Source organism: Meriones unguiculatus, chromosome 15, assembly GCF_030254825.1.
Source record: "Meriones unguiculatus strain TT.TT164.6M chromosome 15, Bangor_MerUng_6.1, whole genome shotgun sequence".
NCBI classification, from domain to species: Eukaryota; Metazoa; Chordata; class Mammalia; order Rodentia; family Muridae; genus Meriones; species Meriones unguiculatus.
The window spans coordinates 64052604-64079440 of NC_083362.1; the positions used below are offsets into that span (position 1 = coordinate 64052604).

Sequence of the window (26837 nt, forward strand, 5' to 3'; positions counted from 1 at the left end):
CATCTGGAAACGAGTCTAAATCGCAAGCACACCTCTGAACCAAGGCGAACAGTAGAATCTTTTAAACTTGCAGGAGACAGTTCTCATGTGATAATGCTCTATAACGGTATTATTATCAAAATGGAAGCCATCTCAGGTTCCTGAACTGACCCTAACCCGCTGAGAAAACATGAGGAAAAAAAAAAAAGCCATAAGTATACCAACACTGTGTGGGTATTTATTTAAGATTAAAAAAAAATTAAACATCCACATTTGCTGGATACTAAGACAATTATTTCATACGTGAGGCTTACATAGGTTGCACAGTATTTAGTGTGGTGCCCCCACAGGGGAGGTCCTGTCAGTCCCAATGTATGGGGAGCGGAGCAAAGTTCTTAAGTCAAATAAGCAATTAATAGTCACACACTGTGCTGGCGTGATTTATGTCAACGTGACACAAACTATATATAGTCATCTGAAAGGAGGGAGCCTCAATTGAGAAAAAGACTGGACAAGCCTGTAGCGAGAGCATTTTCTTAGTGATTGAGGGGGGAGGGCCCAGCCCAGGTGGGTGGTGCCACCCCTGGGCTGGTGGTCCTGGGCTGTCTAAGAAGGCAGGCTGAGCAGGCCAGTAAGCAGCACTCCTCCATGGCCTCTGCATCAGCTCCTGCCTCCAGTTTCCTGTCCTCCCTTCAGTGATGAGCTACAATATGGAAGTGTAAGCCAAATAAATCCTTTTCTCCCCAGCTTGTTTTTCAGTTATGGTATTTCACTGCAGCAATAGTAACCCTGACCAAGACACACACTGAGGGGGCAAGCTGAGATTTCCCTCCCGATCAGTCTTGTTCCAAAGACCAGACCCATGCCCCAATCTCATTTCAAATGAGCAAATTAAAATTGAGAGACCACTCTTCAAATGTCATTGTGCCACATAGCATGGTTTTCCACCTACAAATACAGTTTTGGACTTAGTATCAGAAAAAAAAAAAAAAAAGATGCAGTAACTCTCCTGAGAACAACTCACCAAAAAGTAACTGAAGAAAATTTAACATTGATTCATTCATTCTACGACATGTTTAGACACTGTAAAACTAAAGCTAGGAATGACAGCTCATACTTGTCATCCCAAGATTCAGAAGGCAGAGGCAGGGGCATTGCTGTAAGGCTTTGGCCAGCCTGGACTGCATAGTAAGGTCTAGGCTATAGAATGTGGCTATCTCAAGAAAACAGATATAAACAAATACAAAACAAAAATTAGAAATACAATAGTAGCAAGGCAGCAATACCTTTAATTCCAACCCTCAGGTGGCAGAGGCAGGAGGATCTCTCTAAGTTCAAGGTCAGCCTGGTCTACAAAGTGAGTCCAGGACAGGCAGGCCCTGCTACACAGAGAAACCATGTCTCAAAAACAAATACACAAACAAGTAAACAAACAAGAAAATAGTTTGCTACAGTTTAATTATGTCCATTAAGTCTAAGCATAAAATAAGAATGTTCTTTGTCCTTGTTGCTGTTGATTAATAGTTTAGCAATTCTGACCAATATTTCAAAGTAAAAAGAAGGTCTAATTTTTGGGGTGGAATGGAGGGAAAATACTATCACTTGCAATAAAAACTCTTTTGTCTCTAGAAACCCCTGGAGTAGTAACTGAGAGCCTATTAGGATTCACACAAGAGCTCAATAAAGAGATTGGGTATGAGATAAACATACAAAAATCGATAGCTTTTGCGTAGACCTATGATAATCAGCCAGAAGATATAATGGAAACTATTGGAAAAACTTAGTGGGTCTGTGTTCCTCCTTCCTTATCTATAGCAGACATCAGTAATCCTTTTGTGGACAGGGGGGCTCTTTTCTCAGTGTGTCTTTATAAACATAATATTTTTAACTTTAAAAAAGTGCATTCTTTTACTCAATGGATGCTTTGCCTATGTGTCTCTCTATGCACCACATGTGTGCCTACTGACTAGGAAGCCAGAAGAGGGCATTGGATCCCCTGAAACTAAAGTCGCAGACAGTTGTGAAATGCCGTGTAGATGCTGGGAGTAGAAGCTCTGATTCCCTGGAAGAACCAGTGCTCTTAACATGTGAGCCATCGCTCCAGCCACCACAACTTGTGATTCTTAAAAGGTAACGTGACCTATGTCTCTCTAGGAGGGAGGAAAGCCAAGATCTCTAACACGCTTTTTATAGAGCTTTCAATCAAATGCCAGCCCACGTGCATAAATCTCGCCATACGTAGCAACCACCTAAAGACAACTACCAAGAGTTATAGCAAAATTTTACCAAAATGGGTCTTAGAATCCTTTCTCAAGACAAGAAGTTACTTAGGCCGCCACCATGCTTGTCCTATGGAGAATTGTTCACACACCATCCTTTTCTACATCAAGCTATCTAAAATGGCATTCCAGCCTTTGCGAAAAGACAATGCCCATCTTGTTCCTCCCATGAGTTCCTTCCTTTGAAAAAAAATCCACAGGACCTCCTATATGCCTGCATTGATGCTAATTTTTTAAACTCTAGGATACAAACAAAGACACTTCCCCAAAGAAAGGGATCTCAACCTGTGTGTTGCAGCCCCTTTGGGTATCAAGATATCCTGCACATCAGATATTTACATCACAATTCATAGCACTAGCACAATTATAGTTATGAAGTAGCAATGAAATAATTGTATGGTTGAGGTCACCGAAACACGAGGAACTGTATTAGAGGGTCACAGCATTAGGGAGACTGAGAACCACTGGTTTAGAAGGAACCAGGAATTACTGTGAAAGAACAGAGAGTAACGAGCTCTCAATTCTTCTCATCAGTTAATCAACACCTCTGAATCTTCAAAAGACCCAACACAGTTGTGTTAGCTACCTTCAAGCCTGCTCTCCAAACCCAGGGGGCTGCTGGGCTATCTACAGTTCTAATGCACAGGCTTACACAACCCTTAAGAAAAAACAAACCTGTAAAATATTCTTCTCAAAGCCCAGACTAAACTTAACAAAACGGAGTGATGAAGGTGAGCTCAGACAAGGAGCGCCAGCTATCGATCGCTTATCTCTCCCAACACTTTCCTTCTAATCCTCTCCATAATTACATAACTGCAAGTGCTTTCTGAAGCTGTCAATTCCTCTTGCATCCATTTTCAAATGGCCTGCGCTGCGCAGACATGGGCTGGGCACTAGATCAAGCTGTCAATGTCCCCCCACCCTTACCCCCCACTTGTCTATCGACAGTCCTCTTGGCACATCTGTCAAGGGCCTCCTAGGGTTCTTCAAAACTCTCTCCCTTGGAAGGGAGCAAGAAGGGTGGAGGAGCCAGAAGTTATTGATCCATTCTTTTAACATGCTAATTTGCTGGAGGCTGCTTCAGTCACTGCCAGGACGAACACTTCAAAAGGAAACTGTTTTTCAAACTGGAGATGTCTTTTTCAAACACTCAAACTGAAAACAAATGGATGCAAGTATCAAGTTCACGGTACGTGGTGAAAGAGCTTGGCCAAACTGAAAAGCCAAGACTTAGAAAGGTGTGTGTATATGAAAGTTTGAAACATTAAAAACAAAACAAAAACATGTTTGAGATGTATTTTATTCATTGAGTGCCTTGCCTGCCAAGTATGTCCCTGTATGCCTGCCTGCCTGCCTGCATGCCTGGTGCCTGAGGAAGTGGTGAGCCTCCACGTGGGTGCTGGGAATTGAACTCGGGTCCTTGCACTGACCAAGTGCTCTTAACCACGAACAAACTCTCCAGCCCAGTTTGAAACATTTTAAAACCTCTCAAGCCTCTGAGCATCACATCCCAAGAGAGTGCAGCTGAGTTAATGCTATTTATCTTGGGGGGGGGGAGGAAATTAAGGCTGGCAAGATTATGATAATGTAAAACATTAACAACATGGATAGTGATAATGGCTTGGGTATCGCCTTAGAGAAGGGACATAGAAACCAAACAAAACCAGTTCTTCACTTAACTGCACCTGGAACTGGCCACACATTGAGAAGGCTAGACCAAAAGAAATAAAAAATAAAATATTTGTTTTTGCGTTGGTTATCAGTTAAATACGTGATCATTGAAACCTAGTACCCAAAGACTACAAAACAAAACTGAATATATAAGACTATAAAGTAGTAGCACATTATTAAATTTGTAAAAATGAATTCTTCAAGATCAATAATTTTCTGCTGGGAGTTTTCAGGTCATGTGCCTTGGGGGTAGGGGGTGTTGTTAGTTGTGAATGGGAATTAAAGGATGATGTCATATAAGAGAGAATGTAGGGGTCTGCTGTGGAAGCAACAGTGGGAAAGTGGGCATCTTAAATCACAGACGTTCTTAGGGACAAAGGCTTCGGAGAAAAGCATTCCTAGCTGCCTGGGCCTTCCCTAATCATGAGGTTGGGCCAAATTTACCTGCCATGGTATTATGGGAGAAAATCAGTATTCTGTTAACCTCTGACCCCTAGAGCTCAGGCAGACAAAGGCCCAAGCTGGAGCCTTGGGCAAAAGTAGCCAAATGTCAAACAGCAGGGAAGCAATTGTGAGATTGGCTTGGGGACAGCGGGCTACACTGGGGCAAACTGCTATTCACAGAAACGAGCCATGAAGAGATACCGCCATAAAATATGAACAAAACGGAACCTTTTGCCTTGATTCTAAATTGTTAGTTTTATGGGACTTCATGCTGAACACTATGAAAAAAAAATCCAATTTGCTTTGAAGCGCATTAGTCTGTCTAACATCCTAATTATTGTTTACATTGCCATTTGCCTTCTATTAAGAATTGAATAATTACCCAGCACTTCATAGTTTAAAAAATACAAGCAAACAGGATTATCAGGGTAATTAGGAAACTGTACCATGGCTTTGTACTGGTGTGGGAAATATCTGTACTTGTAGGGAAATGGCCGTTATCAATCAACTGACTTCAAATGATAATCTAAGGATTTTGGACAATTTGAGCTCTGCAACTTATTAAGAAGAGGTTAGGAAGATCACCTTTGAGAAACGTGGGTCTGTTTAAATGCGGGCTTAGAAACAAGAGCCAGAGCAGCAGCTGAACTTTCTCAACCAATCACGACACCAGAGAACGCACCAAGTCCACAGCAGTCTGCGGCTTTCTAATCCTTAATAATCCATCCCAAATGGACTTTGCACAGAGCCATCAAACTCTGTCAGACCACGGAGGAGCACCCCCAAAACTCCCCCAGACCCCCACTTAAATCTTATCTTCTGACCTTCCCTCCACTTTAATGAGTCTGGCCGGGCTTGGTTTTCCACCCTGTGAAATTAACTGGACTCAAGACTAATTAATTGAACTTCGGAAACCACTTCATGCAATACCCTCCTTAAGTTTATAAATGAAGACCACTCGGTAAGACAGGCAGTGGACTTGCATCCCTGTCTTAGAAGGAATAAGGTAAAACGTGGGACCAGTTGAAGATTTGTGGGAAATGAGGAGACTGTAATGTAAAGGGGCAGCTCAACCAAGGGTGCACAGAATATGCTTTTGTCCAAGGATGTTATCAGAGAAATAAGAAAACCGACTTGTTTCCAGACACGGGGACTGACTAGCGTGTTCTTTCGGGGGATTTGTCCCTGATACACTTTCAATACCTACACGTTGAATGAGCAAATGGAGCCATTAGTGACCGAAAACTTATTTTTGGAACTTCCTGGGACCCGACAACTCTTAGAAGTTTTCCTCTTTTCCTTGAGAAATTGCTGAGGCTCTTTGTCGGAACACTTCTAAACATTCCTAGCATAATCTGAATAATGCCATCTCCTCCCACCTCAGGAAAGAACAGCAAGATTCCAACTGGATCTGTCAGTCTACCGACAAGTGTCGAGATGCACCAGAGCTGGGGTTCTTTCCCAAAGGTCAAAATGAAATGAGCAGCAGGGGCTTCGGTCATTTTGCACGGGGCAGGGAGACATGGAGAGCTGACAACCAGTCAAACTGCGGGCCGGGGGAGGGGCCTTACACAAAAAGTGTCCAGCGCAAACAGTCCACTCTGGCCTCCAGGCCCCCAGTCTCTGGAAGCATTCAAATCAAATAGAGGCTGAATTAATTTGCATGGTGTCTAACCCTTTGGGTTCCGCATAAACAGACCGGGATCCTGGCTGGGGTTTCCAAAGGCAGCAAGCCCCGGCTGCCTTTGTGAAAGGGGGAAATGGGTGTGCTGTTTTGCATGAAGGCACATACAGAATATGCAAATGGAGTTTGCAGCCTAGAAAGGCAAGCGCAGGCAGACAGCTGACGACCCACATTCACCCCGAAAATGCTGGGTGTCTCCGAGAGGAGTTGAAAGCCATTCCAGCATGCCTGTTTCCCAGGAAGGGGAAATAGGCCCTGAATATTCATAGGATGTCCGTTTAGTTAGGGACCTATTAATTACCCTCTAGATCATGGAACCTCACCTGATTTTCCTTTCTCAACTGGCTCAGAGGTACCTGCTGTCAAAAGAATAGGAAGAGAGGGGTTTTAAAGTCCAAAAGAAAAAGATCGGGTCTCTCTAGATCTTCTTTAATCATCCCTTCATAGTAAGTCTAAAGTGAACACTGAGCCATGTTATTGGACACAGACAACCCAGTTTTTAAGCCAAGAGCTATAAATTGCTCCCTAACTTTATGGAAACATCTATAAGTTGACTGAAATGCCATTCTTTCAAACTACCTACCAGAATCTCCCAGATTATAGAAAAGAACCCTCAACATTACCCTAGCCCCAGAGTTTCCCAAGTCTGTTTTAATCAGTACAGTGAGACACGGTCTCACAGGGGGATAGGGGAAAGCAATATGCCCACTTTAGGTTAACACAAACAATTATATTAATGAAAATAAAATGAAAATCCTGTGTATCTCAGATAAAAAGAAAAAGGGGACATAATTTTCCTAATCTGTTTTTTTTTCTTTTTAAATGTCAGACTTAGACTGTACACCCGGAAATTTATTTTTCAAGACAGGGTTTCTTCTGTGTGTATCCTTGGCTGTCCTGAAACTCACTCTGTAGACCAGGCTGGCCTCGAGCTCACAGAGACCCACCTGCCTCTGCCTCTCCAGTGCACCACCACTGCCCAGCTGAACACCTGGATTTTTATATTTGGCTCTATAAATAATCCAATGAAATATCACATATCAGACATCTTCTCGGAAACTCAATTTCACTTTTGAGAGGATGAGTGTTAGGGCCAAACAATATCACAGAATCAAGAATGTTTTGACCTTGAATAGTCGATGAATCACATTTTAAAACCACTGCCAGACAAGCATGGTGGAGTACTCCTTTAATCCTAGCACTCAGGAGGCAGAGGCAGGCAGATCTCTGTGAATTCAAGGCCAACCTGGTCTACAGCATGAGTCCAGGAAAGCCAAGGCTACACAGAAACCCTGTCTCAAGCAAACCACACCCCTAGAACAATGACTTAGGAAAGAAGATGTGTGTGATGTGATCAATGTAAGTGAAGACCAGCCTTGGAGCAGAAGAGATGTCTCAGCAGATAAGGTCATCGATTGTTCTTCCAGAAGACTCAAATTCATTTCCTAGGACCTGATTTACACCTGTAACTCAAGTTTGAGGGGTCCGACACCCTCTTACAGCATCTTCAGGCACCAAGCCAAATACTTGCGCAGTGCACATACATATACGAAATGATTTGTATACATATTTAAAAACCAGCCTTTATCAGTACGTTGTGATAGTTTGTCAACTTGACACCAGTTAGAGTCACCACTAATTAAGAAAATGCCTTATGGCTTAGTGGTGGAGGGACTCGCCTTTAATCCCAGCACTTGGGAGGCAGAGGCAGGCATATATCCGTGACTTCGAGGCCAGCCTGGTCTACAGAGTTCCAGGCCAGGCAGGGCTAGCTACACAAAGAAACCCTGTCCCAAGGGGGTACACGGGAGGGAGCCTTACAGATGAATCTCATGGAGTCTCAATTGAGTATATGTCTCCATAAAGTCCAGCTGTAAAGCATTCTCTTAATTAGTGATCAATGGGGGAGGGCCCAGTCCATTGTGGGTGCCATCCCTGAGCTCGTTGTCAGGAGTGCTAGAAGAAAATAGGCTTAGTGATCCAGGAAGAGCAAGCAAGTAAGAATCCTTCCTCCATGGCCTCTGCATCAGTTCCTGCCTTCAGGTTCCTGCCATGTTTGCGTTCCTGCTCTCGATGCATTTGATGTCACAAGTAAGTGAGATAAATTTTTTCCTCTCCAAATTGCTTTGGCCATGGTGTTTCATCACAAATATAGTAACCTAACTGAGACATATGCCATTATTCCTTTCCTGAAAAAGTAGCCAATGACCTTTTAAAACAAACAAATAAGTCTCTATGCTGAGACTATCAGTGCTATTTGTTGGGCAGAAACTGACCAACCAGCCCATACTGTTACCATATCCATACTTGGCACCAGAAAAATAAGAGTAAAGGTTTCTACACATTGGAGCTGGACAGAGACCTCAGTAGCTGAGAGCACTTGCTGCTCTTCCAGGTTGAAAAGTTCAAAGACACCTGAAACTTGAGCTCCAAGCAATTCAATACATTCTTTTGGCTTCCTTGGGCACATCATACATAGCCTACACATAAAGACACACACTTTCTCTCTCATACACACACACACACACACACAAATAAAAAAATAAATATTTAAAAAATATATTTCCATGTGATGACTGGTGATAAGCCGTACATACTTAATGCTCCTATGTACATATCCTACTATATGGCGTATGGCTAAATATCACCAATTACACATGTGGCCTTGAGGTTAGTACCCATAATTACCTATCCAGTTAAGTGGCAAAATGAAAAATTCCACCCAACTTTTTAAACTCTAGAGGTATTTTCTTTTCCTTTGTTGTCATTTTGTTTTTTGAGACAGGGTTTCTCTGTGTAGCCTCGGCTGCCCTAGACTCACTCCGTAGACCAGGCTGGCCTCAAACTCACTCACAATGATTCGCCTGCCTCGGGCTCCCTCGGTGCTAGGATTAAAGGCATGCACCATCACAGCCAGCTACTAGAGGTAATTTTGAATCACTTGGTCAGTCTGGGTACGCTTCATGAGCATCATGCAGTGTTCTGGCAGAGGTACTAATGAAAAAAGGTGACAAAAGACCTAGCTTTTTTCCCACACTGCTATAGAGCCTCACAGAGGTGGAGGCTCGGCTTCATCTGCCATAGCTGAGGAAGGCGTGGATGCTGGCTGTGCCGGACACTGACACCGCCACACCGCCTTACAGAAAGAAGGTGCTGCAGAAGAGGACCCCCGTCCATGGTGCCCAGTGCATAGAATTCACGGAGCTTCCAAAACCTTCCATCAGTGCCACACTCATCTCTGTGCGCTTGCATCTAATTGTGTTGGGCTTTAGGTACGTAGAGCGGCTGGGAGGAGCCTCTAAGTCTGTACAGTTTGTGGAGTCCCTCTGTGTGGAGTACCAGATCAACCAAATTAAGGTGGATGACAATAGGCAACTTTGGGCATCTGTAAACACTGATGAGAGGGGAGGAAACCCCACAGAGCAGCTGGTGGTAGCTGTGCAGTGGTTAAGGCCACAAACAACAGAGAGACCTTCAAATGCAGGCAAATGAATAATTCGGTTCATTCGAAAAAAGAAGAGTATGTGACTGAAATGAGGAATACAGAAACTAGAAACTTATCCATACATTAGTCCACATTCAAGTAATTCCACAGTTCCTGATGACTCCATGAAATGTAATTCTTCCAGATAAATGTTTAATATGGCACAGGCCAGAATTCCTTGCTCGTTTGTTTACTTATTCATTCATTCAATGAACATTTAATGAGATGTCATGTGCTCCACTGATTGTCACCATGGCAGTGACTTGGATAGATACAACTAACCCCACTCATCCGTTTCTATCATCAAGGAATTGTACTAAATTTTCTTGTTCAAGATGAAACCAGAAAACTAAAAACAAAACAAAACATGGCTCATCAAATGTTTCTAAATAAAAATTGCAAGGATAAATTAAAATTTAAAGTGTTAGCTTAAAAATATTAGCCTGGCATGGTGGCCCACACCTTTAAAACCAATATTTGGGAGACAGAGAGAGAAAAGCACATGGACCAGTTATGTTATGAATTTTCATCTAGCCTGGTCTACATACAGAGTCCCAAGGCAGCCAAGGCTAGCCACACAGTGAGATCCTATGTAATAAATAATATCTGAGAGACTGTAGTATGACTATCTTATTTAACTTTTCCACAACAGAGGAAAGTTACACTCCTATTATGAAATGATGTTTATGATAGTCAAATTTTATAATAAACAAGATGACAGTTAAAATGATGGCTATTTTTTTTTAATGCATAAATAGAGGTACTTGTCAAATTGTGAAGAATAGTAACTCACAAAGAGCTGGAATGAATTTGAAACCTGAATGCCTCTCTCTGTGAGTGAGAGGGTGAGTGACTTCTCCTTTTGACTTTACACAAGCCTGTGCTGGGAATCTTTCTGACAAGCATGCAATTCTTTGGTAATATTCAATTCATCAACTAAAAGCAAAAGAGAGAGGAGAAAAAAAAAAAAGGTAAGTGGTGAAGTTCAGTGATGTGAAAAGCCAAGAGCTGTATTAGAGCTACCTTTGCTCTGAATAGTGGCAACCATGAAACCGTTTAATCAGCCTTTTATCTAGCAGCTCAAGTATTAATAAAAATAATGACATCTTAATTCACTTTTGAAAGGTACAAGGAAGCTCAGTTAGAATAAAATAAGTCATCAAATCTCAAATAACCTATTTCAAAAATCCCTGACTGTGATAATTTCCAAGTGATGCTTTGCTGAACCCAAAATAAAAGACCAGCACATGATCCCCCTGCTCACAAAGGAAGTCTGGTCACACAAAGAAAGGGGGGGGGGGACATAAATACATACATATAGATAGATATAACATATATAAGTATTGAAGAAAAAGGACAATAATTAAACCTTGCTCCTCTGAGATAAAGAATTAGGTCTGTGAGTGATCACAGACACGCTTCAAAGCTGCAGATAAAAGCAGCTTCGGGAGTCAACTGATTGATTCTTAAAGGCTTGATTCAAAGGTAGAAGAAAAATTTCAAAAACGAGAGGGTATGGAGAGGTGGCTCTCTGAACTATATTTGAAATCCTTCTGTCCACTGCTTCTTCCTTTGACAGTCCTGCCCCGTATCAGACAAACACAGTCATCTGTCTTTTTTGATATGGCTCTCTCCTTTGCAGAGGATAAATTTATAATATTTCAGTGTCATAGCCACTGTGTCATCTCTGGATCATTCCTTCTTTCTTGATGAATATTCGTTCTATATTCATTCCTGATGAATGACAATGACAGTGTCTTTAAAAGACATTTTTGCTGACAGAAACACATGTGTGATATGGTATCGTATAGGTCCTAGCCAAATACTTCAGTTCATAGTTGTTATTCATATTTGTCTCCATACTGATTTGTTAGTGTACTAGTTTGTTTGTATTGCTAGGGTTGGAATTCATAGTCTCCCCTGCTGTGGGGAAATGCTCTACCAATGAGCTATACATATTCTCAGACCAGAAAAACAATATGTTGTTGATTCCTCCTTAACTTACTTTTGTCACTACTATGATACTTTGCCTTTTTAAGGATCCTTTTCTTTTTACTAATATTCTTTTTATATGCACTCTCTGAAAACATTGTTTATTGGTACTTCCCAAAGAGTAAATCTAGGTCTCTCTTTTCATTTCTCAGCTTTTAAATTAAGATTTTTAAAAATATTAGAAATCCTTTGCTCTGCTCAGTCTTCTGAGCTAACGGGAACTTTGCTCCCTGGACACGGAAAGAGGCTGTATTATATTTGATTTCTCTTTGCAGATCCAACTAACCCTGAGAAACGAACTAGGAGAGTTGAGTTATCCTTTGCATTGGATCCCTGAGTCTGGGCTGACTGGGTCGTATAGTCAGTCTCCTTGAGGACAGACAAGCGGCTGACACCCTTTATTGTCCTGGTGAAACCAAACCAAATCATTTTTAGACCGTGATAACCCCCAGCACAATGAACTCCTTGCAGCTGCTTCAGTCAGCGGAGCAGCTACCATGGCTCTTGACACCTTCCAGGCAGTCCTGCATCCCTCTTACATCAGCATGTAGTGTTGGCTCTAAGAACTGCAAGAGGAAGTGTCGTACTGTCACCAAGGTCCCTTGGGGACTCCAGAGGATGGCCAGGGTTAGGCTCAAGACAACAGTACACCCCAGGCCCCCTCCCGCCCTGGCCATTTTCACCCAAGAAGCCTTTGTCAAACATTTAAAGTCTTAATCAATCTTCGCTCTGACCTCTCAGACCCCAAGGAAGATGGATGAGGAAGTAGGTGACCTTTCACCTGTCCTTCTATTTGTCCTGCTTCAGTGGACCCATTGAAAAGACAATGGGGAGGACCCTGCTGCCACAGTTGTGAAGAGTTGGCTTGGTCTCCTTTATGCTTCCCCTTAAGCTCTCTTTACATTCCTCTTCTTGTCCCTCCCCCAAATCACTGGTCTTTCATTCAAAGGAAAGTTTTTGCTATAGAGATAGAGAGAGAGAAAAAAAAAGGCAGAGGAGGGGGGAAGAGAAAGGACACTCTTCAAATGATTTTCAATATGAGATGTAAAAAGGGGTTGTTATTAAAGATATGGGGGTGCTTTCCATCTTTAGTCTTGACTGCAGATAGTGCTTAAGAGACAGATCTTTAATTATTCTAACTCAGCTCCCAAGTCGAAAGCTTTGACCTTGGGAAGAGCAAGTGACAGAGATAGTACCATGTCCACCAATTTAGTGTTTCTGATCTACAAGGCAACTTTTACTGCCTGGAGTCCTTTGGCAAGTTTGTGAGTTACGTATGATCCCTGTCATTCTGTCTTATAGATGAACAAACCAAGGTTTAGAGGGCTTAGGAAATATGCTCAAGGTCATATAGCCAAACTATCAAACAGAGAGATGGTCCCTAGTCCCCACACCTGTCCGCCCTATCTGGTGACTGATGATTTGGGCCCAGTAAGGTTGTCAATCAAGGTCAACTGCGTTCTTACTTTGGGGAGTTTTACAATGTTGAATCACTTTTAAAGATGTCACTTAAATTTGGAATTTAAGAAATGCCCTGTTGTTCAAGTTTTTCCTTCTTTCCTAAATTTACCAGAGACTCATGCTTGGCAGAAATGAAAAACAAATGACTGCGGTTTGTGCTTGAAGCATCTCCTTGAGAGAGTTATCCACTTTATTGAGGAAAAAAAGAAAGGCAAATTTAACACACATAGCTCCCTCCCTGGCTTGTATGAAAACACAACGTTCTAAAAAAAAGAAAGAAAGAAAGAAAAAAGACTCAGATCCTGTGGTGCTGCATTTGGGAAGTGGAGGCAGGAGGATCTGTGGGTCAATGCCATTCTCAGTCACATAGGAAATCTGAAGCCATCCTTACGTGATTTGTCTCAAATAACAAATAAAAAATTCGCGAGACCCTGTTCTCAAATGAGCCAGAAGAGGAGCTAGGGGAGATCCTCAACATCCACATAAGAAACCTAGGTATAGCACACACCGAACTGTAACCCCAGGCCTGGGGTGGGTGGAGACAAAAAGGTTCTCTGGGACTTGCTGGCTGCCAGCATAGCTCTGGGTGCCTCAAGACCTTGTCTTAAGAGAATAAGGCAGAGGCAGCACATCCTCCTCTGGTTTTACCACACCACACCACACCACACCTCACCACACCACACCACACCCACCCAGAGTCATCCCCGTGTATTTCATTCATTTTCAAACGGCCTTTGTAGACAATTTGCTCAGAAATGGACAGGGCCTGCAGAGTTTAGCTCCCCCACCCCTTCCAGGAATCACATGATGAACCCCTCTCTTCCATAAAGCAAACCACAAAAATGTTCACTTGCCTCTCCACTGACTTCATCCCCTACCTTCTTCTCTTTTCTCCCTAATTTGGAATGTAAAGTTATCAAGGAGTTGCAGGGCGAGCAATATATGGGTTACCAGGATCTGTGACAACTGAAAATCAATAGCATTAGGTAGACAGAGATGAGTAGTGCTGCCAGAGAACGGAAAAAGGAGAAAATAACAACAACAATAACTATACACAGGTTATCTCCTGAAGATGTGAAAGTTCCATTTTATAAAAATCAAACAGGCAGAGGAGAATCGTTTTCTAGAAAACCATAGTGCGTCACTGTCCTGTGCATTTGGTGGTCTGCTATGGCTGTTGTGATTCCTTCACCAGTAAAGGAACTTGTGCCTTTTCTCATGTGAATGCCAGGATATGCTTCCGCCCTTTCTACTCCATACAAGTGTATTAAGTACTTGCCAAGTCACACCAAACCAAACAGCGTGAGACTCATCTTTAGAGAGAACTTTCCACTGTGACTTGAAAATATTCAAGCCAACACTTTAGCTTGGAAGATAACACAATCAATCTATCTTCTCTCCCCGACAATGAAATAAAAGAACCTTCGTAGACAGTCACTCCTAGAACTAACTAGCCAATCAGTGAAGGCCCCAGGCGGAAGCAGAAGAACTCTGAAAGCGGAAGAATATAACCTGACCACACCGGAATGACTATCAGTGCACTTTTTCTTGATGCCCACAGACTCCCACTCCAGCAAGTGGAATGACTTGCACAAGATCCCACCCCATCATTAGGATGCTTGAGATACCAGACAAATTGCTTGGCAAATTGTCATTTACTTTAGGCCCTTTAATCACCAAATCAGGTGAACCCCCAGGCAGCGACTGAACAGAAAGGTTCATCCCACCTGTCTTATAATTGGAACCTGGAGACACAGTGACACTGTGACACTGGCCACTACACAGCAAAGGCCATAACAGACTGGGGAGCAGCATGCCGTGGCTGACCATTTACAGCTGATACCAAGCAAGCAGAAGACTTGGGACGACTGGCTTGTTCTGGCATTGTAATCCCCACATGAAATAAGCAAACCCTATTATAAACATGGGAGCTCCTCTCATCCTCAAAGCAAAGCTACCCAGAAGCCCGTCTCTGCTCTGACAGACAGAGAGGAAGTCAAGAATGAGATGCCAATGCTCAGCTTTGGGTGAGGTGGGTGAGAATCGCTTTCGGAGCATAATGAATTGTGATCGACACAATAGAAATGTTATTTTTCAAAAACCCGATAACCAAAATGGATTGCAATTTATTATTATTGCCTTTGACCACAGATCAAATCAGGAGTCTTCCTAGCTGCACTATGATCTCCTAAGAGAAAGGAAGAGGTCTTTTTGTCAAGATCAATTTTGCTTCAAAACCCTTCAAGGGGTGTTAGGTGGAACAGAGGCAATTGAAGCACCTCCTAGTTTCCTCTTTTGGGCCGCTTTTCCACTGGTCCACGGAGCAGGAAAGAATTTAGACTCTCCCTACACGGCTTAATTGTGATCGGTGGGAAGGGGACCAGGTGGGTTAATGTATAATTCACATTTAACTCCTTCCTGCTCACACACACTTCACCATTTTTACCAAGTCAGAGAACCACAGCTCAGAAAGGTGTCCGCCCTCTTTAAGCACGATCAATCAGCTTGTTCATTTACATTTCAGAAGGGGCTTCAAGCAGGCTGGGATCTAAGTGCCTGTTAGCAAATGTGCTTGGCCTTGTGCTGATTACAGCCGCATCGTTTGTTTTCTCAGTATTAGAAATGTCTTAGCCTTGCCACCTGGAGCTACAGCACTTACTCATTAGATCCCTCTGTCCCAGCACATCCCACAGGGGCTGCTAATTACTGGCTGTACTCCATTCAGTCGCATCTCTGATTTAATTACGTGCCACTAAGCCCTAATGAAAAGTACAGTATGGCCGTTCTTACCTTGGCATTCACCATTCTGCTCCTCATGCCCAGCATTGCATAGGCAGTTGCCAATGGGTACCAGCCATTCGCCATCTGCCCCACAGTACATTTTTGGCACATCCTTCTCTTCTGAGTTATTGACACAGGAGCCTCGAACTTCCACCAGGGAAGAGGTGTCAGCCCCTGTGATGGTGTCGGGAAACTGGGCTAGATTTCGAACAGTGAGTGGACATTTCTTGTAGAACACACGGACGGACACCAGCGCAATGCAAGCACCCACATCCTGAAAAGCCAGATAAAATCCCTTCCTGCTCAGCGGCCCTACATCCCGGATCTCTGTGTTGAGCTTCATGATTCTGTCACCAATGTCCACCTGCGTGAAGCTCTCGTCAGCCGCGATGGTGTCAATCTTGCCAAACTGGCTCTCTCGGATGAAACGCTCCTTGTCGTTGTCCGATTCATAGTAGTAGAGGTTAAACGTCTCCTTGCAAGTCCCCATGACGCCCGGAAGACTGTTGCAGTCCCTCAGAGTGAACTTAATTTCAATGTACACCCTCTGCGCCCCTTCTCGGGTGATCCAATCAGTTCGCAGCCAGTTGTTCTGGCTGGCTTCCATCACGTTGCACACCTGGTAGGTTCGGATCGGTGTGTTCTTTTCATCCATAATACTCACTTCCTCCCACTGCAAAGATCCGAAGAAAACATATCAATGAGAAAGTAGCATCCAGACAGAGATTCGTCAAATCTATGCCACACTCTGAGGATACCCGTTATCCTTCCAATGGTGAGGAAAATGACTGTGTGCCAGTCCCCCGAAAAAAGGTGTCTTATTGGCTATTTTGCTATTTTCTTGAGATAATCCCCCCCACCTCACTGCAACCCCGCTCCTTCCTCCCCACAGACACTGTTTCTTTTTTCCGCCTAAAATCGAAAGGCAACAGTGGATTTTCTGTTGTGCGTTCTCAGTACTTCCAGCAACCTTAGGTTCACCTATTATAAGAGCCACAACTACAAGTGGCAACATTTACTCATAAACGAGAAAAAAAAAAAAAAAACAAAACAAAACCTGCATATGCATTTGTTTCAACCACTAAACAGAAACCTGTAAATTAAGGGCAGGAAGAGTTGAGCTTGCCAAAGGGAGACAGTTATCAGTTAATTAGCAGTGTTCCTGTCAAAACTTTGCTCCCCTAATACTTTAAAAAACACTTAAAAAAAATCATGATTCAGTCTTTCTGGGGGGAGGGGGTGCGAGAAAAACGAAAATTCCACCTGGTTTCAGTAAGCCTGGGAAGACAGTACATTTCCTGGTTTGGGTTCTCAAATGTACTATCACAGTATTAACTTTTTAGAGCCCGCAATTTAGTACAAAGTGTGTACATTTTTAAACACACACACATACACACACAAACAGGAATGCCTGAAAGAGTGCTTCTCTTCCAATCAGTCTCAGCCAGTTAAAGTAAAATAGTAAGTGGTGTTTGTGACTGAAAGCCCAAGCAAGAAAATTGAAAGGGGGCACTTGGGCTGTTTTCTTTGCATTCCGCTTCCTGACAGATTCTAAAGGTGGGCACTGGCCATGATGAGGGACTCATTTCGATTAGAGTGGTCATCTCACCCCTCCTGTACTCTTGGAAACTAATCCTAAAAAGCAGAGAGGCAGTTTGGGTTATACCTATCCTCCAGCTCCTTCTAGGCTGCTAGACAGCCTCCATTTCTTCATTAACATTGAAAATGATGCAGGATTGATATAGATCTGGCATAAATCAGCTTAAGTACCCAACAGGAATGTAATTAGAGCAGAAAAAGAGTTTTGAATAATTTGTATTCCACAACACCAACATTTCACTCTAAGGAGGTACATGGAATCTTAGTGCAGCTTTCAACAAGTTCCCGTCCTTGCAGTGAAAACATAACGGGTGGAAATATGAACGGCTAGAATACATAAAAAGTATTCTGTATTTGATTCCTCTGCTCTCGTTGTGAAAGTTAGAATTGAGGGTGTAAGTACCTTGTGGTGGTTCATATTACTACTATTATTATATGCAGTGAGCAATAAGTTATCAGTAATTTATTTGGGGAAATTTCATGTAAACCAAAAAATAGATTCTGCACCAAAAATACCTACTCAGCATGTCCCTCACCTCAGAACAAATACAAATTGGAAAAGCCCATTTATTCATGTAAATGAAAGTGCAGAGTTCTCTCTAGAGCCCCTATAAGGAAATTCAGGTCAGGTGAACTTCTATCCTGAACTACAGTGTTTGCCCACACTGACCTATCCCATGGCAGTCATGAATGAATCCTCCCTCAGTTGCCTATTTCATAACAGCCACAGCACCCAGCTCATCTCTTTAAATGTTCATTGTCAGGAAGGAGTCCTGGTACGTGTTGCCAGCAGGAGCCAGCCTTCACTTGTCACCATTCTCTGGTTCTTCCTGATTGCCCTCTGGGACATGGAGACATCTGATTCCATCTTATATGTTACTTGGGGGTGTTGGCAAATCAGGTTTTGTTTTTAAAAGAATATACTACAGGTAAATGCCATTACCAGACAACTCTTCTGTTTCCAACAAAGATAGGAAAATATTCTATCTACAAGAAGAGAGCCCTGAACAAGCAAGAACACCCCATTTTTTACCCTCAACATGGACGTTTCCAAGAAAATCCATTTCTAGTTAGTGGATCTTCAGAATTTACTTTCATATAAACCTGAAAAGGATTTCAATGATAAAATGGTAGAGATTAACTAAACATTCAGCTTTGACAAATTTTTTTCAAATGGTAACTATGTCTTTGAATGACTTTAGGTCAATTTTTTTAGTTAGTGTACAAAATAAAGGATTTGATTATGACATATAATGACACTGTGCCTCGCTCTTCTTCTACCCCCACGGCCCCTTTTCTTGCTGATCTCCTTCCTGCTCAATTTGCTTTCATGTCACACATCATGTGTGTGTGTGTATGTGTGTATATACATATGTACACACATACCTGTGTGTACAGATACATATGCAGAATATGTAGATTCTGCATATGAAGGACAACATGTGACATTTTGTCTTTCTTTCTTTCTCACTACCCCTTCCCTCATTACCGCAGAATGACTAATTCCAATGTATGCTAGTAAAATTTCATGTCTGACCTCACATAATAGCTGAAATGGTACACACCTCATAATAATGGAGAAAAATTTGAGTACCTAAGTCCACAGAAAGTTCTGGATTTGTGCACAGTGATTTTGTGTTTTTGTTTTGCTTTGTTTTGAGTAGAGACTTCAAAACAACTAAAAAACATTTTGCATCTAGAAAATGTGACTCTTCCAGCAATGCTACAGAGAGAGGAGGAAAAAAAAAAAAGATGTGTGCATACTAAATTGCAATTAACACTTTCTAGAAACCAGAGACCCTAAGACTATGCTTTCAAATTTGTCACTCCTTGGTTTTCTATAGTTCAAGTGCATAGTTAGTGAAACAAGTTAGGTTCAGAATGATTTTAGCTATAGTCTTACTTCATGCTTGGGGAACAGAGAAAGAGAAAGGGGGGCTTCTGTTGCTGAGCATAGACCCTTCACCCTCTGTTGTGTTGGCTAGCCCATGTCATACCTCTAACCCAGGGAGTGAAACTCATGGTGGGGCCTGGGAAAGCTTCCCCTGCACCAGTGACAGGTTCAGAGTCTGGGATTAACACTGAGTCTGACTCCCAGCAAGATAAAGCTGTACCTTTCTTCACATTCAAAGGATGGGGGCAATGGCCTGCAATCAGTACTGAATACAGCCTGTCTACACCACCAGAGGGCTGCCAATCACTCTCCCTTCTAGATTTAAAAAAAAAAAAAAATGGCTTGGGAGACAGAATGGAATTTTTCAAAGACCAAGTCAGCAGCAGGCAGTCAAGTTCAGAGAACAGGAAAACAGGGTGATCTCCATTTTATTTTAGATGGATTACAGGGCCTGCTTTGACTCCTTGTTTTTGTTTTTGTTTTGTTTTAGTGACTATTTAATTGCAAACTCTTAGTTTTGAAACATATATTGTATAACAGTGTCTACAGATCCCTTTGGCGCTTTGTTTGTCAGTTCTTTATTCGACCATAGGGTGTGGAACACCGTGCTGGGTGCTGGCATCCCAAAGTTTGCCTTGCAAGAATCCTAGTCTTTGCTCCTCACTGTTTTTGATCAACTGACTCAGCCATAAACTATCATGCATGTAAAAGATTGGATGGCTTGCTTGATTTATAAGAGATGCTCAAAGACTGTAGAATTCTTTTGGGTTTACAAGCCCCTGGAAGAAACTTTTTTAACCAGCAGCTGATTTAAGATTATGACTACAAGATTAGCAGCCGAGCCTCCCTGCTGCTTTGGTGGGTATAACTGGAGATGTTTTCTTTCTATCTTTCTTATTCTCCTTCATCTGGAAACAGAACAATTGCTCTAAAATTAACCCCGCCAGGACTCCATGACCACCAGAGTAATAGGCATAAATTCTAATTTGGTCCCCAGATCATGTTTCTTGTCGGTATTTTAGTTTTAAATAGGCATCTAAGTCTATACCTCCACCACTCTCCTAATTTTGAAGCCCCTTTCTGCCCTCTTGGTTTCTAGCTCTTCCATGGCAGAGGTATCCGAAGGGAGTATTGGATTTCTCCAACAAAGCGTAATTCACTTCATAGGCCACAGTGGAAATCTGACCCCCCTCACCACAATCACTGAGAATCAAGCCATTAGACTCTCAGAAAGTGGCTAATCACTCTTTTTTCCCCTCTTGCATCAGAGGGCCTCAGAACTTACCCCTCCTTCCAAAGGACTTGCTATCCACCCAAGCTCTCCCTGAACAGACCTGGAATCCAATAAAGTAACTGCAAAAAAATATAAAAAATACAAAGGAAAATAGATTAATGTCCAATTGCAAAACACCAATACTACAAAAACCATTTGCCTGAGCGTTTCCATATGTGATGAGGGTGCACATATCCAATCTGATCAAAACCGAACCTCGGTCTCACTTATGTAAATAATCATTCCTCACAGGATCTTCTCCCCTCTCTAAATCTGCAGGTTCATATTTATTTAACTTGCTTAGCATTTAAAATTCCATCCCAGGACCCGACTGATTCCTCTCTCTCTCTCTCTCTCTCTCTCTCTCTCTCTCTCTCTCTCTCCCTCTCTCTGAAAAGGATGAATAGGGCATCTCAAGCACAATTCAAACAAAATAAATATATCAGTGTAGGACAGCAACACCAGAGAGCAAAGTCTGCATTCATCTATGTCTGCTATCTACTAGATGTATTTGTTTTTTCAAGCCTCAGATGACCACATAACTCACCAGCGGTGGTGACAGAACCACAAGTGAATGCTATCGGAGGACCTAAAGGGTCAAGGAAAAGGCTCTCTCCTTCTCAACCCCCCAAGCCCCCACCACTTCCACCACCAAATAAATACAGGCCCCTGTATGTAGCATCCGCTGCTTTTTAAATATCAAAGCTCCAAAAAGAAGGAATGCCAGACGGGTAGGGTTAAAATGCAAATGTACTGAAGTAGTCTCTTTTTCCTAGGTCCTTTGGAGGACAATCGAGATGGATGAGCCCTCCACCCCCAGGAAATGGCTGGTTTGAATTTTAGGTATGGAGTGCTGCCTAATGGATTTAGTATGCTTGCGCTACACCTAACATTGGGCCTCCAAGCTAGGGGGAAGGGAGAAGACGCCTCCAGAGCTGCGGTACCCTTCTCGGGGTGGAATCAGGCTATGGGTGCCGACATTGAAAGAGTCAATGAATTCGAAACCTATCCACATTGCCTTTCCCACCGCGATCTTCAGCTCTGGGGTCGAAAGGCCCATCTAAAAGGAACCCTTGGGTTATTAATTTGATCAGGGAGGCTTGGCTCCTCAGGCTGGGGGAGGGGTGGGAATAGAAGGCCTCTGTCCTTGCGGCCCGAGCACCCCAACTCTCAGTCTTAGCCCCAGCGCCTGGAATTCTGCCCACCTCTCCTCATTTTAACCCTCAAATCAAGGAAGTTAAACGCAGCCCCTTTGCCCTAGCTCTCCCGAAAGATCCTGTATCCTTGGGGTCTATTAATTATTCTAAAATGTAGAGGCTTCCCCGGGTCGTTCCAGCCCGGAGTTGTGGTCCCTTTCCTCTTCCCGATCCCTAGAGAAAAGCCCGCTACATCCACTTGGATTTATGTAAGGTGGATTAGGGACACAAAGGGAACAATAAGACCCAATTTACAAAAAAAGGGAGGGAGTAGAAAGGGAGGGTAAATGGGAGAAAACGAAACGTGACGGGAATAAAAAGCAACAAAATGAATTAATTTTTAAGGAGGGGTGAGGGGGACAGCCCCCCTCCACTTCTTTCAACCTCCGTCTAGGTTCCATCGAGCGCCTTTTTGTCTAGGGCGCCCAGTCTTGTCTCCCAAAGGAAAAATGGGGGGGGGGGGGAGCGAGGGAGAATTAAAGGTAAAAAGAACCCTAACCCTAACTCTAACTGTCTCTACGTCTGCGGCGAGAGGTCTCTGAGGACACTTAACAAGTGTGTGAAGTAAGTAGCCAGCAGAACGCGAGATACGCTGTTCCGCTCAGAGGAAAAGCCCCAGGGATGGGGCGGCAGCCGCTGCCGAGGTGCTAAACCGAAGCCCCAAACTAAGGAGCGGGGAGAGGGAGAGGGAGAGATCACCCTTCTACCCCCACCAAACCCTCCTCCGCCCCAGCCGCGTCTGTGGGCAGGAGTACAACAGCGACCGAGCCTCCGCCAGGAGAGCTCCCGGTACCCTCTGCCTGGCCAAGCCTAAGTTGGTTTTTGGCTCCCTCCTTCGGAACAGAAAAAATGATAGTGGATTGCACAGGAATAGATAGATGGACGGATGCCTGGGGAGACGGAGGATGGATGGATGGATGGATGGATGGATGGATGGATGGATGGATGGGTGGATGGATGGATGGATGTTTGTAGGGAGTGGAAAAGAATCGATGAGACGTATGCACAGCTAATGCACGCAGGTTGGAGCACGAACATAGGCCGGAGCCCACGTTTCACACAGTCTGCACTCTCTTACCCGGCACAAATCGTCCAGGTCCATGCAAGCACCCGCGCGCCAGGCACACATTTGCCCTCAACTACACACACACACACACACACACACACACACAGACACTCACACTGAGAGAGAAAGAGATACAGAGCGTCTGCTTCCCTCTAGGCCCATCAGAAACTAAATGGTCATCACCTCTCCCACACCTCGAACAGATTAAAAAAAAAAAAAAATTAAGACAATCCTTTCAGCATGTCCCAATAGACAAACAGAAAACAGCGCACGAATGGGTCCCGTCTGTCATGCATGTCCCTTCTAGACTAGTCCAGTTCACCATTCCGGAGAGAGAAGCTTAAAGTGGGATATTGTTTTAACTCGCTGGCTGGTCCCCTGGGTTTCATGGATGACCTAAGGATCTGGGGGGAGGGGAGAGGTAGGCCTACGTTTGCAACCTTCGGGGTGCGCGGCCCGAAGGAGAAAAAGGTGTCTGAGGCCCGGTGCTAGAAATCAGGTCATCGTTGCCCGACAAGCGGCGCCACTACAGCTGCGCTTCGGGGACCAGGCAGCCGGGTCCCAGGGAGCGCAGCGCTGGGAAAACTTTGCAGAAACCCGGGCTCGCAAGGCTTGGACAAGAGGCCGGGAGCGCTAAGTCTCCACTGCGCTGCACATTTGCATTGCCCTTCTAGCCCGCGCTGCTGATGCTGAGGACTTGACTCACACGTTTTTTTGTTTTGTTTTCAAATCCTGAGGTTGGCCCCCGGGTATCCCCTCGGGGCGACTGAAGCCGGCCCCGCAGGCGGATGCTGATAAACTTTGGCCTTTCGCTAGAAACTTGGGTAGAGCGGCAGCTTGCAGCGGTCACCCCCCTCCGTTCAGACTGCCTGACCGTCCTCCGTCTCCACTTCGAGGAACCCCTCTGTCCGGCACCCTTCTCCGGAGCGGGAACGCGAGGCTAGCGCCGCGCTCTTCCACCACCCCCCAGCCCCATCCTAAACTGGCTCGGAGCTCCCGAAGACCATTCATCAGTGCATCACCCCCTCCGGGTCCCGGGCCGCGCTAAGGGCTGCTCGGCTCGTACCTTCATTCGCGGGGTATACCCTAGAACCGGTGACAGCGTCGCAAATCCCAAAGAGAAACGAAAAGAGGACGAAATAGAAAATCCCAGCCATGGTTCGCCGGTGCCAACGCTGCTCCTGCCGCTTCTATCCCAGTGGAATAAATGCTTAAGTTAGGAGTGCAGCAGTCTGAAGACATTGCCAAGAGGGTGGGCCCGGACCATGACGTACACCCGCCAGTCCGGAGCGACCGACCAATGGAAGCGCAGAAGAGGGCCCACGGCTCCACGCCCATCGCACAGAGCCCGCCCCCGAGGTTCCGCCCCCTCCAGCCTCCGCTGGGCGCAAGGTCTCCGGAGGCTGGGTGCGCGGCCGTGATGGGTCTGTGCCCCCGCGGGTAGAGCTCGAGCCTTGTTTTCCAACACCTCGGGGACCGATGCCCTGGGCGGCAGGGGGAACTTGGAGAGACTCCTGAAAGGACGGTGGGGAAGGCCAGGAAATGTTGGCAGCCCCCCGCCCCACCCCAACTCGGGCAGGGTGAGGGGAAGAAAAGACTGTGGAGATGAAATAAGTCTGAAGTTGACCTGTACCTTGGCCCTTGCCCCTGGCTGAGGTCGTGGGGTCGCTGTCCCGCCTGCCCCAGCTCGGGTCCGGAGCTCCCCGACACACCTCGCCACCCTCCCTCTGTCTCACTTGCCCGGTATTGTGTCTTCACCGCGCTCCTCCGGGGGAAATGCTTCGGGCTGGGGGACTTTCAGAGCTGGATTATTAGTTTCTTAGTTACCTAGTCAAAGGGGCCCCGTGGCCTCCCGAGCCTCTCCCGAGCCGCCCCCGCAGCAGCAGAGCGCAGCCACTGTCCCCCGCCTTTTTAACGTCGGGAAGTGCTCCCGGGCCAGGTCCGGGGGTTCACATCGGCCGAGCCCAGACCCGGACTATAAAGGGTAAAATCAACATGAGGCGGCCCCGGCGCCCGGGAACCCCCCGTGAGAGTCTCTGGAACCGGGTCTAGCCGTTCCGGGACACCTGGGTGTAGAAGGGAAGGGTGGAAGGGTGGACGGGGCAGACGGAGGCTCGCGAGCTGCCTGCCGTAGCCGCGGCGGCCCTGAGCTCTGACGTCTCCCCGGTGCTGATGGGACAGTCCCCCGGGACACCGAGAGGCTCTACCCGCGGAAACTTGTCCCACAACTCCGCGCCGTCCTGGGAGACGATGCTCAGGCCACGGGAGAAGCCGCCTGAGCGCCAGCCGGAGACAGCAGCTCCGCCGGTTACCCGGGGACCCGCCCCGGCTGCAACTGGGTGGCTGGTTCCCCAGGCGTGTGAAGGGTTGGGATTCCAAAAAGACGCACCTTCCGTGCTCCCACTCAAGCCACCCCTCCTTTGGCTCCCTTCCGGGCCAGGTTTTCCTCCTCCAAGTCTCCGCCGGAGAGCTAGGACCGGTGGTGGAGGCACCTTGCAAACAGCCGGGGCAGCGGCTCAACGTGAACCAACTGCGCCACCTGCCGGCCACTTGCGGGAGCGCGCGGGGCCCGGAGCAAGGCAGAACGGACAAAGACCCCAGAACCAGACAGACAGGTGGTCCAAGCCAGGCCAGTAATTCATTCATCCACGCGCCCGGGTCCTGTCACGCTACAGTGTGGGGAGTCCTGTCGCACGTCCCTCCGCCCCGACCACGAAAGATGGACTAGGGAAACGTTTCATGGAGAAACTTCACGTTCGGTATTCGAGAGACGGCACGAGTGGCTGGTCCCCTAAAATGGAAATTTGGAGTGAAAATTCGAGCGGATTGGCAAGGTGTGGAGCAGGGAGCAAATCGAGCGTGGCTCCCGGCGCTTTCTGGTTATTGTCACCAGGAACCGATCGTGTTTCGCCTCCGGGGCTCGAAAACTGTCCTTGCCAACAGTTAGAGCCGGGCTAATCACACCAGCAACTTTTACGGAAGGCGGGAGTGCCGCAATGGGCAGTAGCTGAGTCGGTTGTCCAGAGGAGCAGCGTGTAAGGCTCCTAGCATTTTGACTCTACGACGAAAAACCTATGGAAATGTCACCCACCGGGGAAGTGGATTTCCGTTGTTGTAGCTACTGATTTCACATCAGTGACGCGGGCGAGGGGTGGGGGAGGGGGTAGTGAGGGAGACTGCCCAGGGGGGGCAATACATATGTGTGCTTAAATTATTAAAAATAACCGCGCTAAGCCCCCTGAAGGAAAGTCTCGATTCTTTCATATGTCTTTCTGGGTTTTGCAGGAAAAATAAATAAATAAAGACATAGGTCCCTGCCATTTGGCACACAGATTCAAAAGAGAAAAGAGCAACCCGAATTCTTAGAAAACGTTTTTTAAACAATAGATGCCGCTTGTGTCTTGGCAGGAGAGTGAGTACCGTATATTTTCTACGGTTGAAATAGAAAACTACCTGCCTGTCTCGTTGAAAGCAGTAACATTTCCAAAACGCGCACCCCAGCCCATGTGCACACTGAATGCAACCGTCTTTCCATGCTACAGCGGCCTGAAAAGGCAAGGCAGGGTGACCTAAGACACAGTCCTCCCTTCTCTTCCTTCCTTTTCTTTCGTTTTTCAGGCCTCAGGGCAACCCAGCTGTGAGGAGAACACAGGAACTCAACCTAACTGGGGGAAAGCGCCCTGTGACTTCGCTCGCCAGGGCTGGGCAGCTGTCGGTTTTCAGTGGTAGCCAAAGGGAACACTCTCCTGTCCGTTGGGACCATGTATTGCCTGGCAAATTACATTCTTTCTTAAAATAGTGCAGAAATGAAAACGTAGCTCTGGCCCTGCTGCCCACCAATGCAGAACTGCCCAGTGTGCAATGTATAAGGCCCTGGGTTTTTCCTAGTGTCCCCCTGTTTATAAGAAACCGGCAGAGTCACCTAGAAACAAGAAAAATTGCTATTTGCGACTACAACCCAAATCACTCGCCTCTAAAAGAAAACAATCCACAGGATGTGGGCCACGCCTTCAGTCCCAGCACTTCAGAGTCCA

At 45.3% G+C, this 26837-nt stretch overlaps 1 protein-coding gene across 2 annotated transcripts in view; it reads right to left on the minus strand.

The window, feature by feature from the left end:
- The window catches only part of Epha4 (EPH receptor A4), a 140019-nt gene extending 115996 nt beyond the window's left edge, over positions 1-24023 (minus strand). For both annotated transcript variants that reach the window (XM_021638595.2, XM_021638596.2), the window contains exons 1-3: positions 23870-24023; positions 20554-20621; positions 15785-16448 (exon numbers count right to left, since the gene is read on the minus strand). In XM_021638595.2, the coding sequence (XP_021494270.1) occupies positions 15785-16448; positions 20554-20621; positions 23870-23960 (823 nt within the window). In that variant the 5' untranslated portion in view covers positions 23961-24023. The remainder of the gene's footprint in view (positions 1-15784; positions 16449-20553; positions 20622-23869) is intronic.
- Between the last annotated feature and the right edge of the window lie 2814 nt (positions 24024-26837).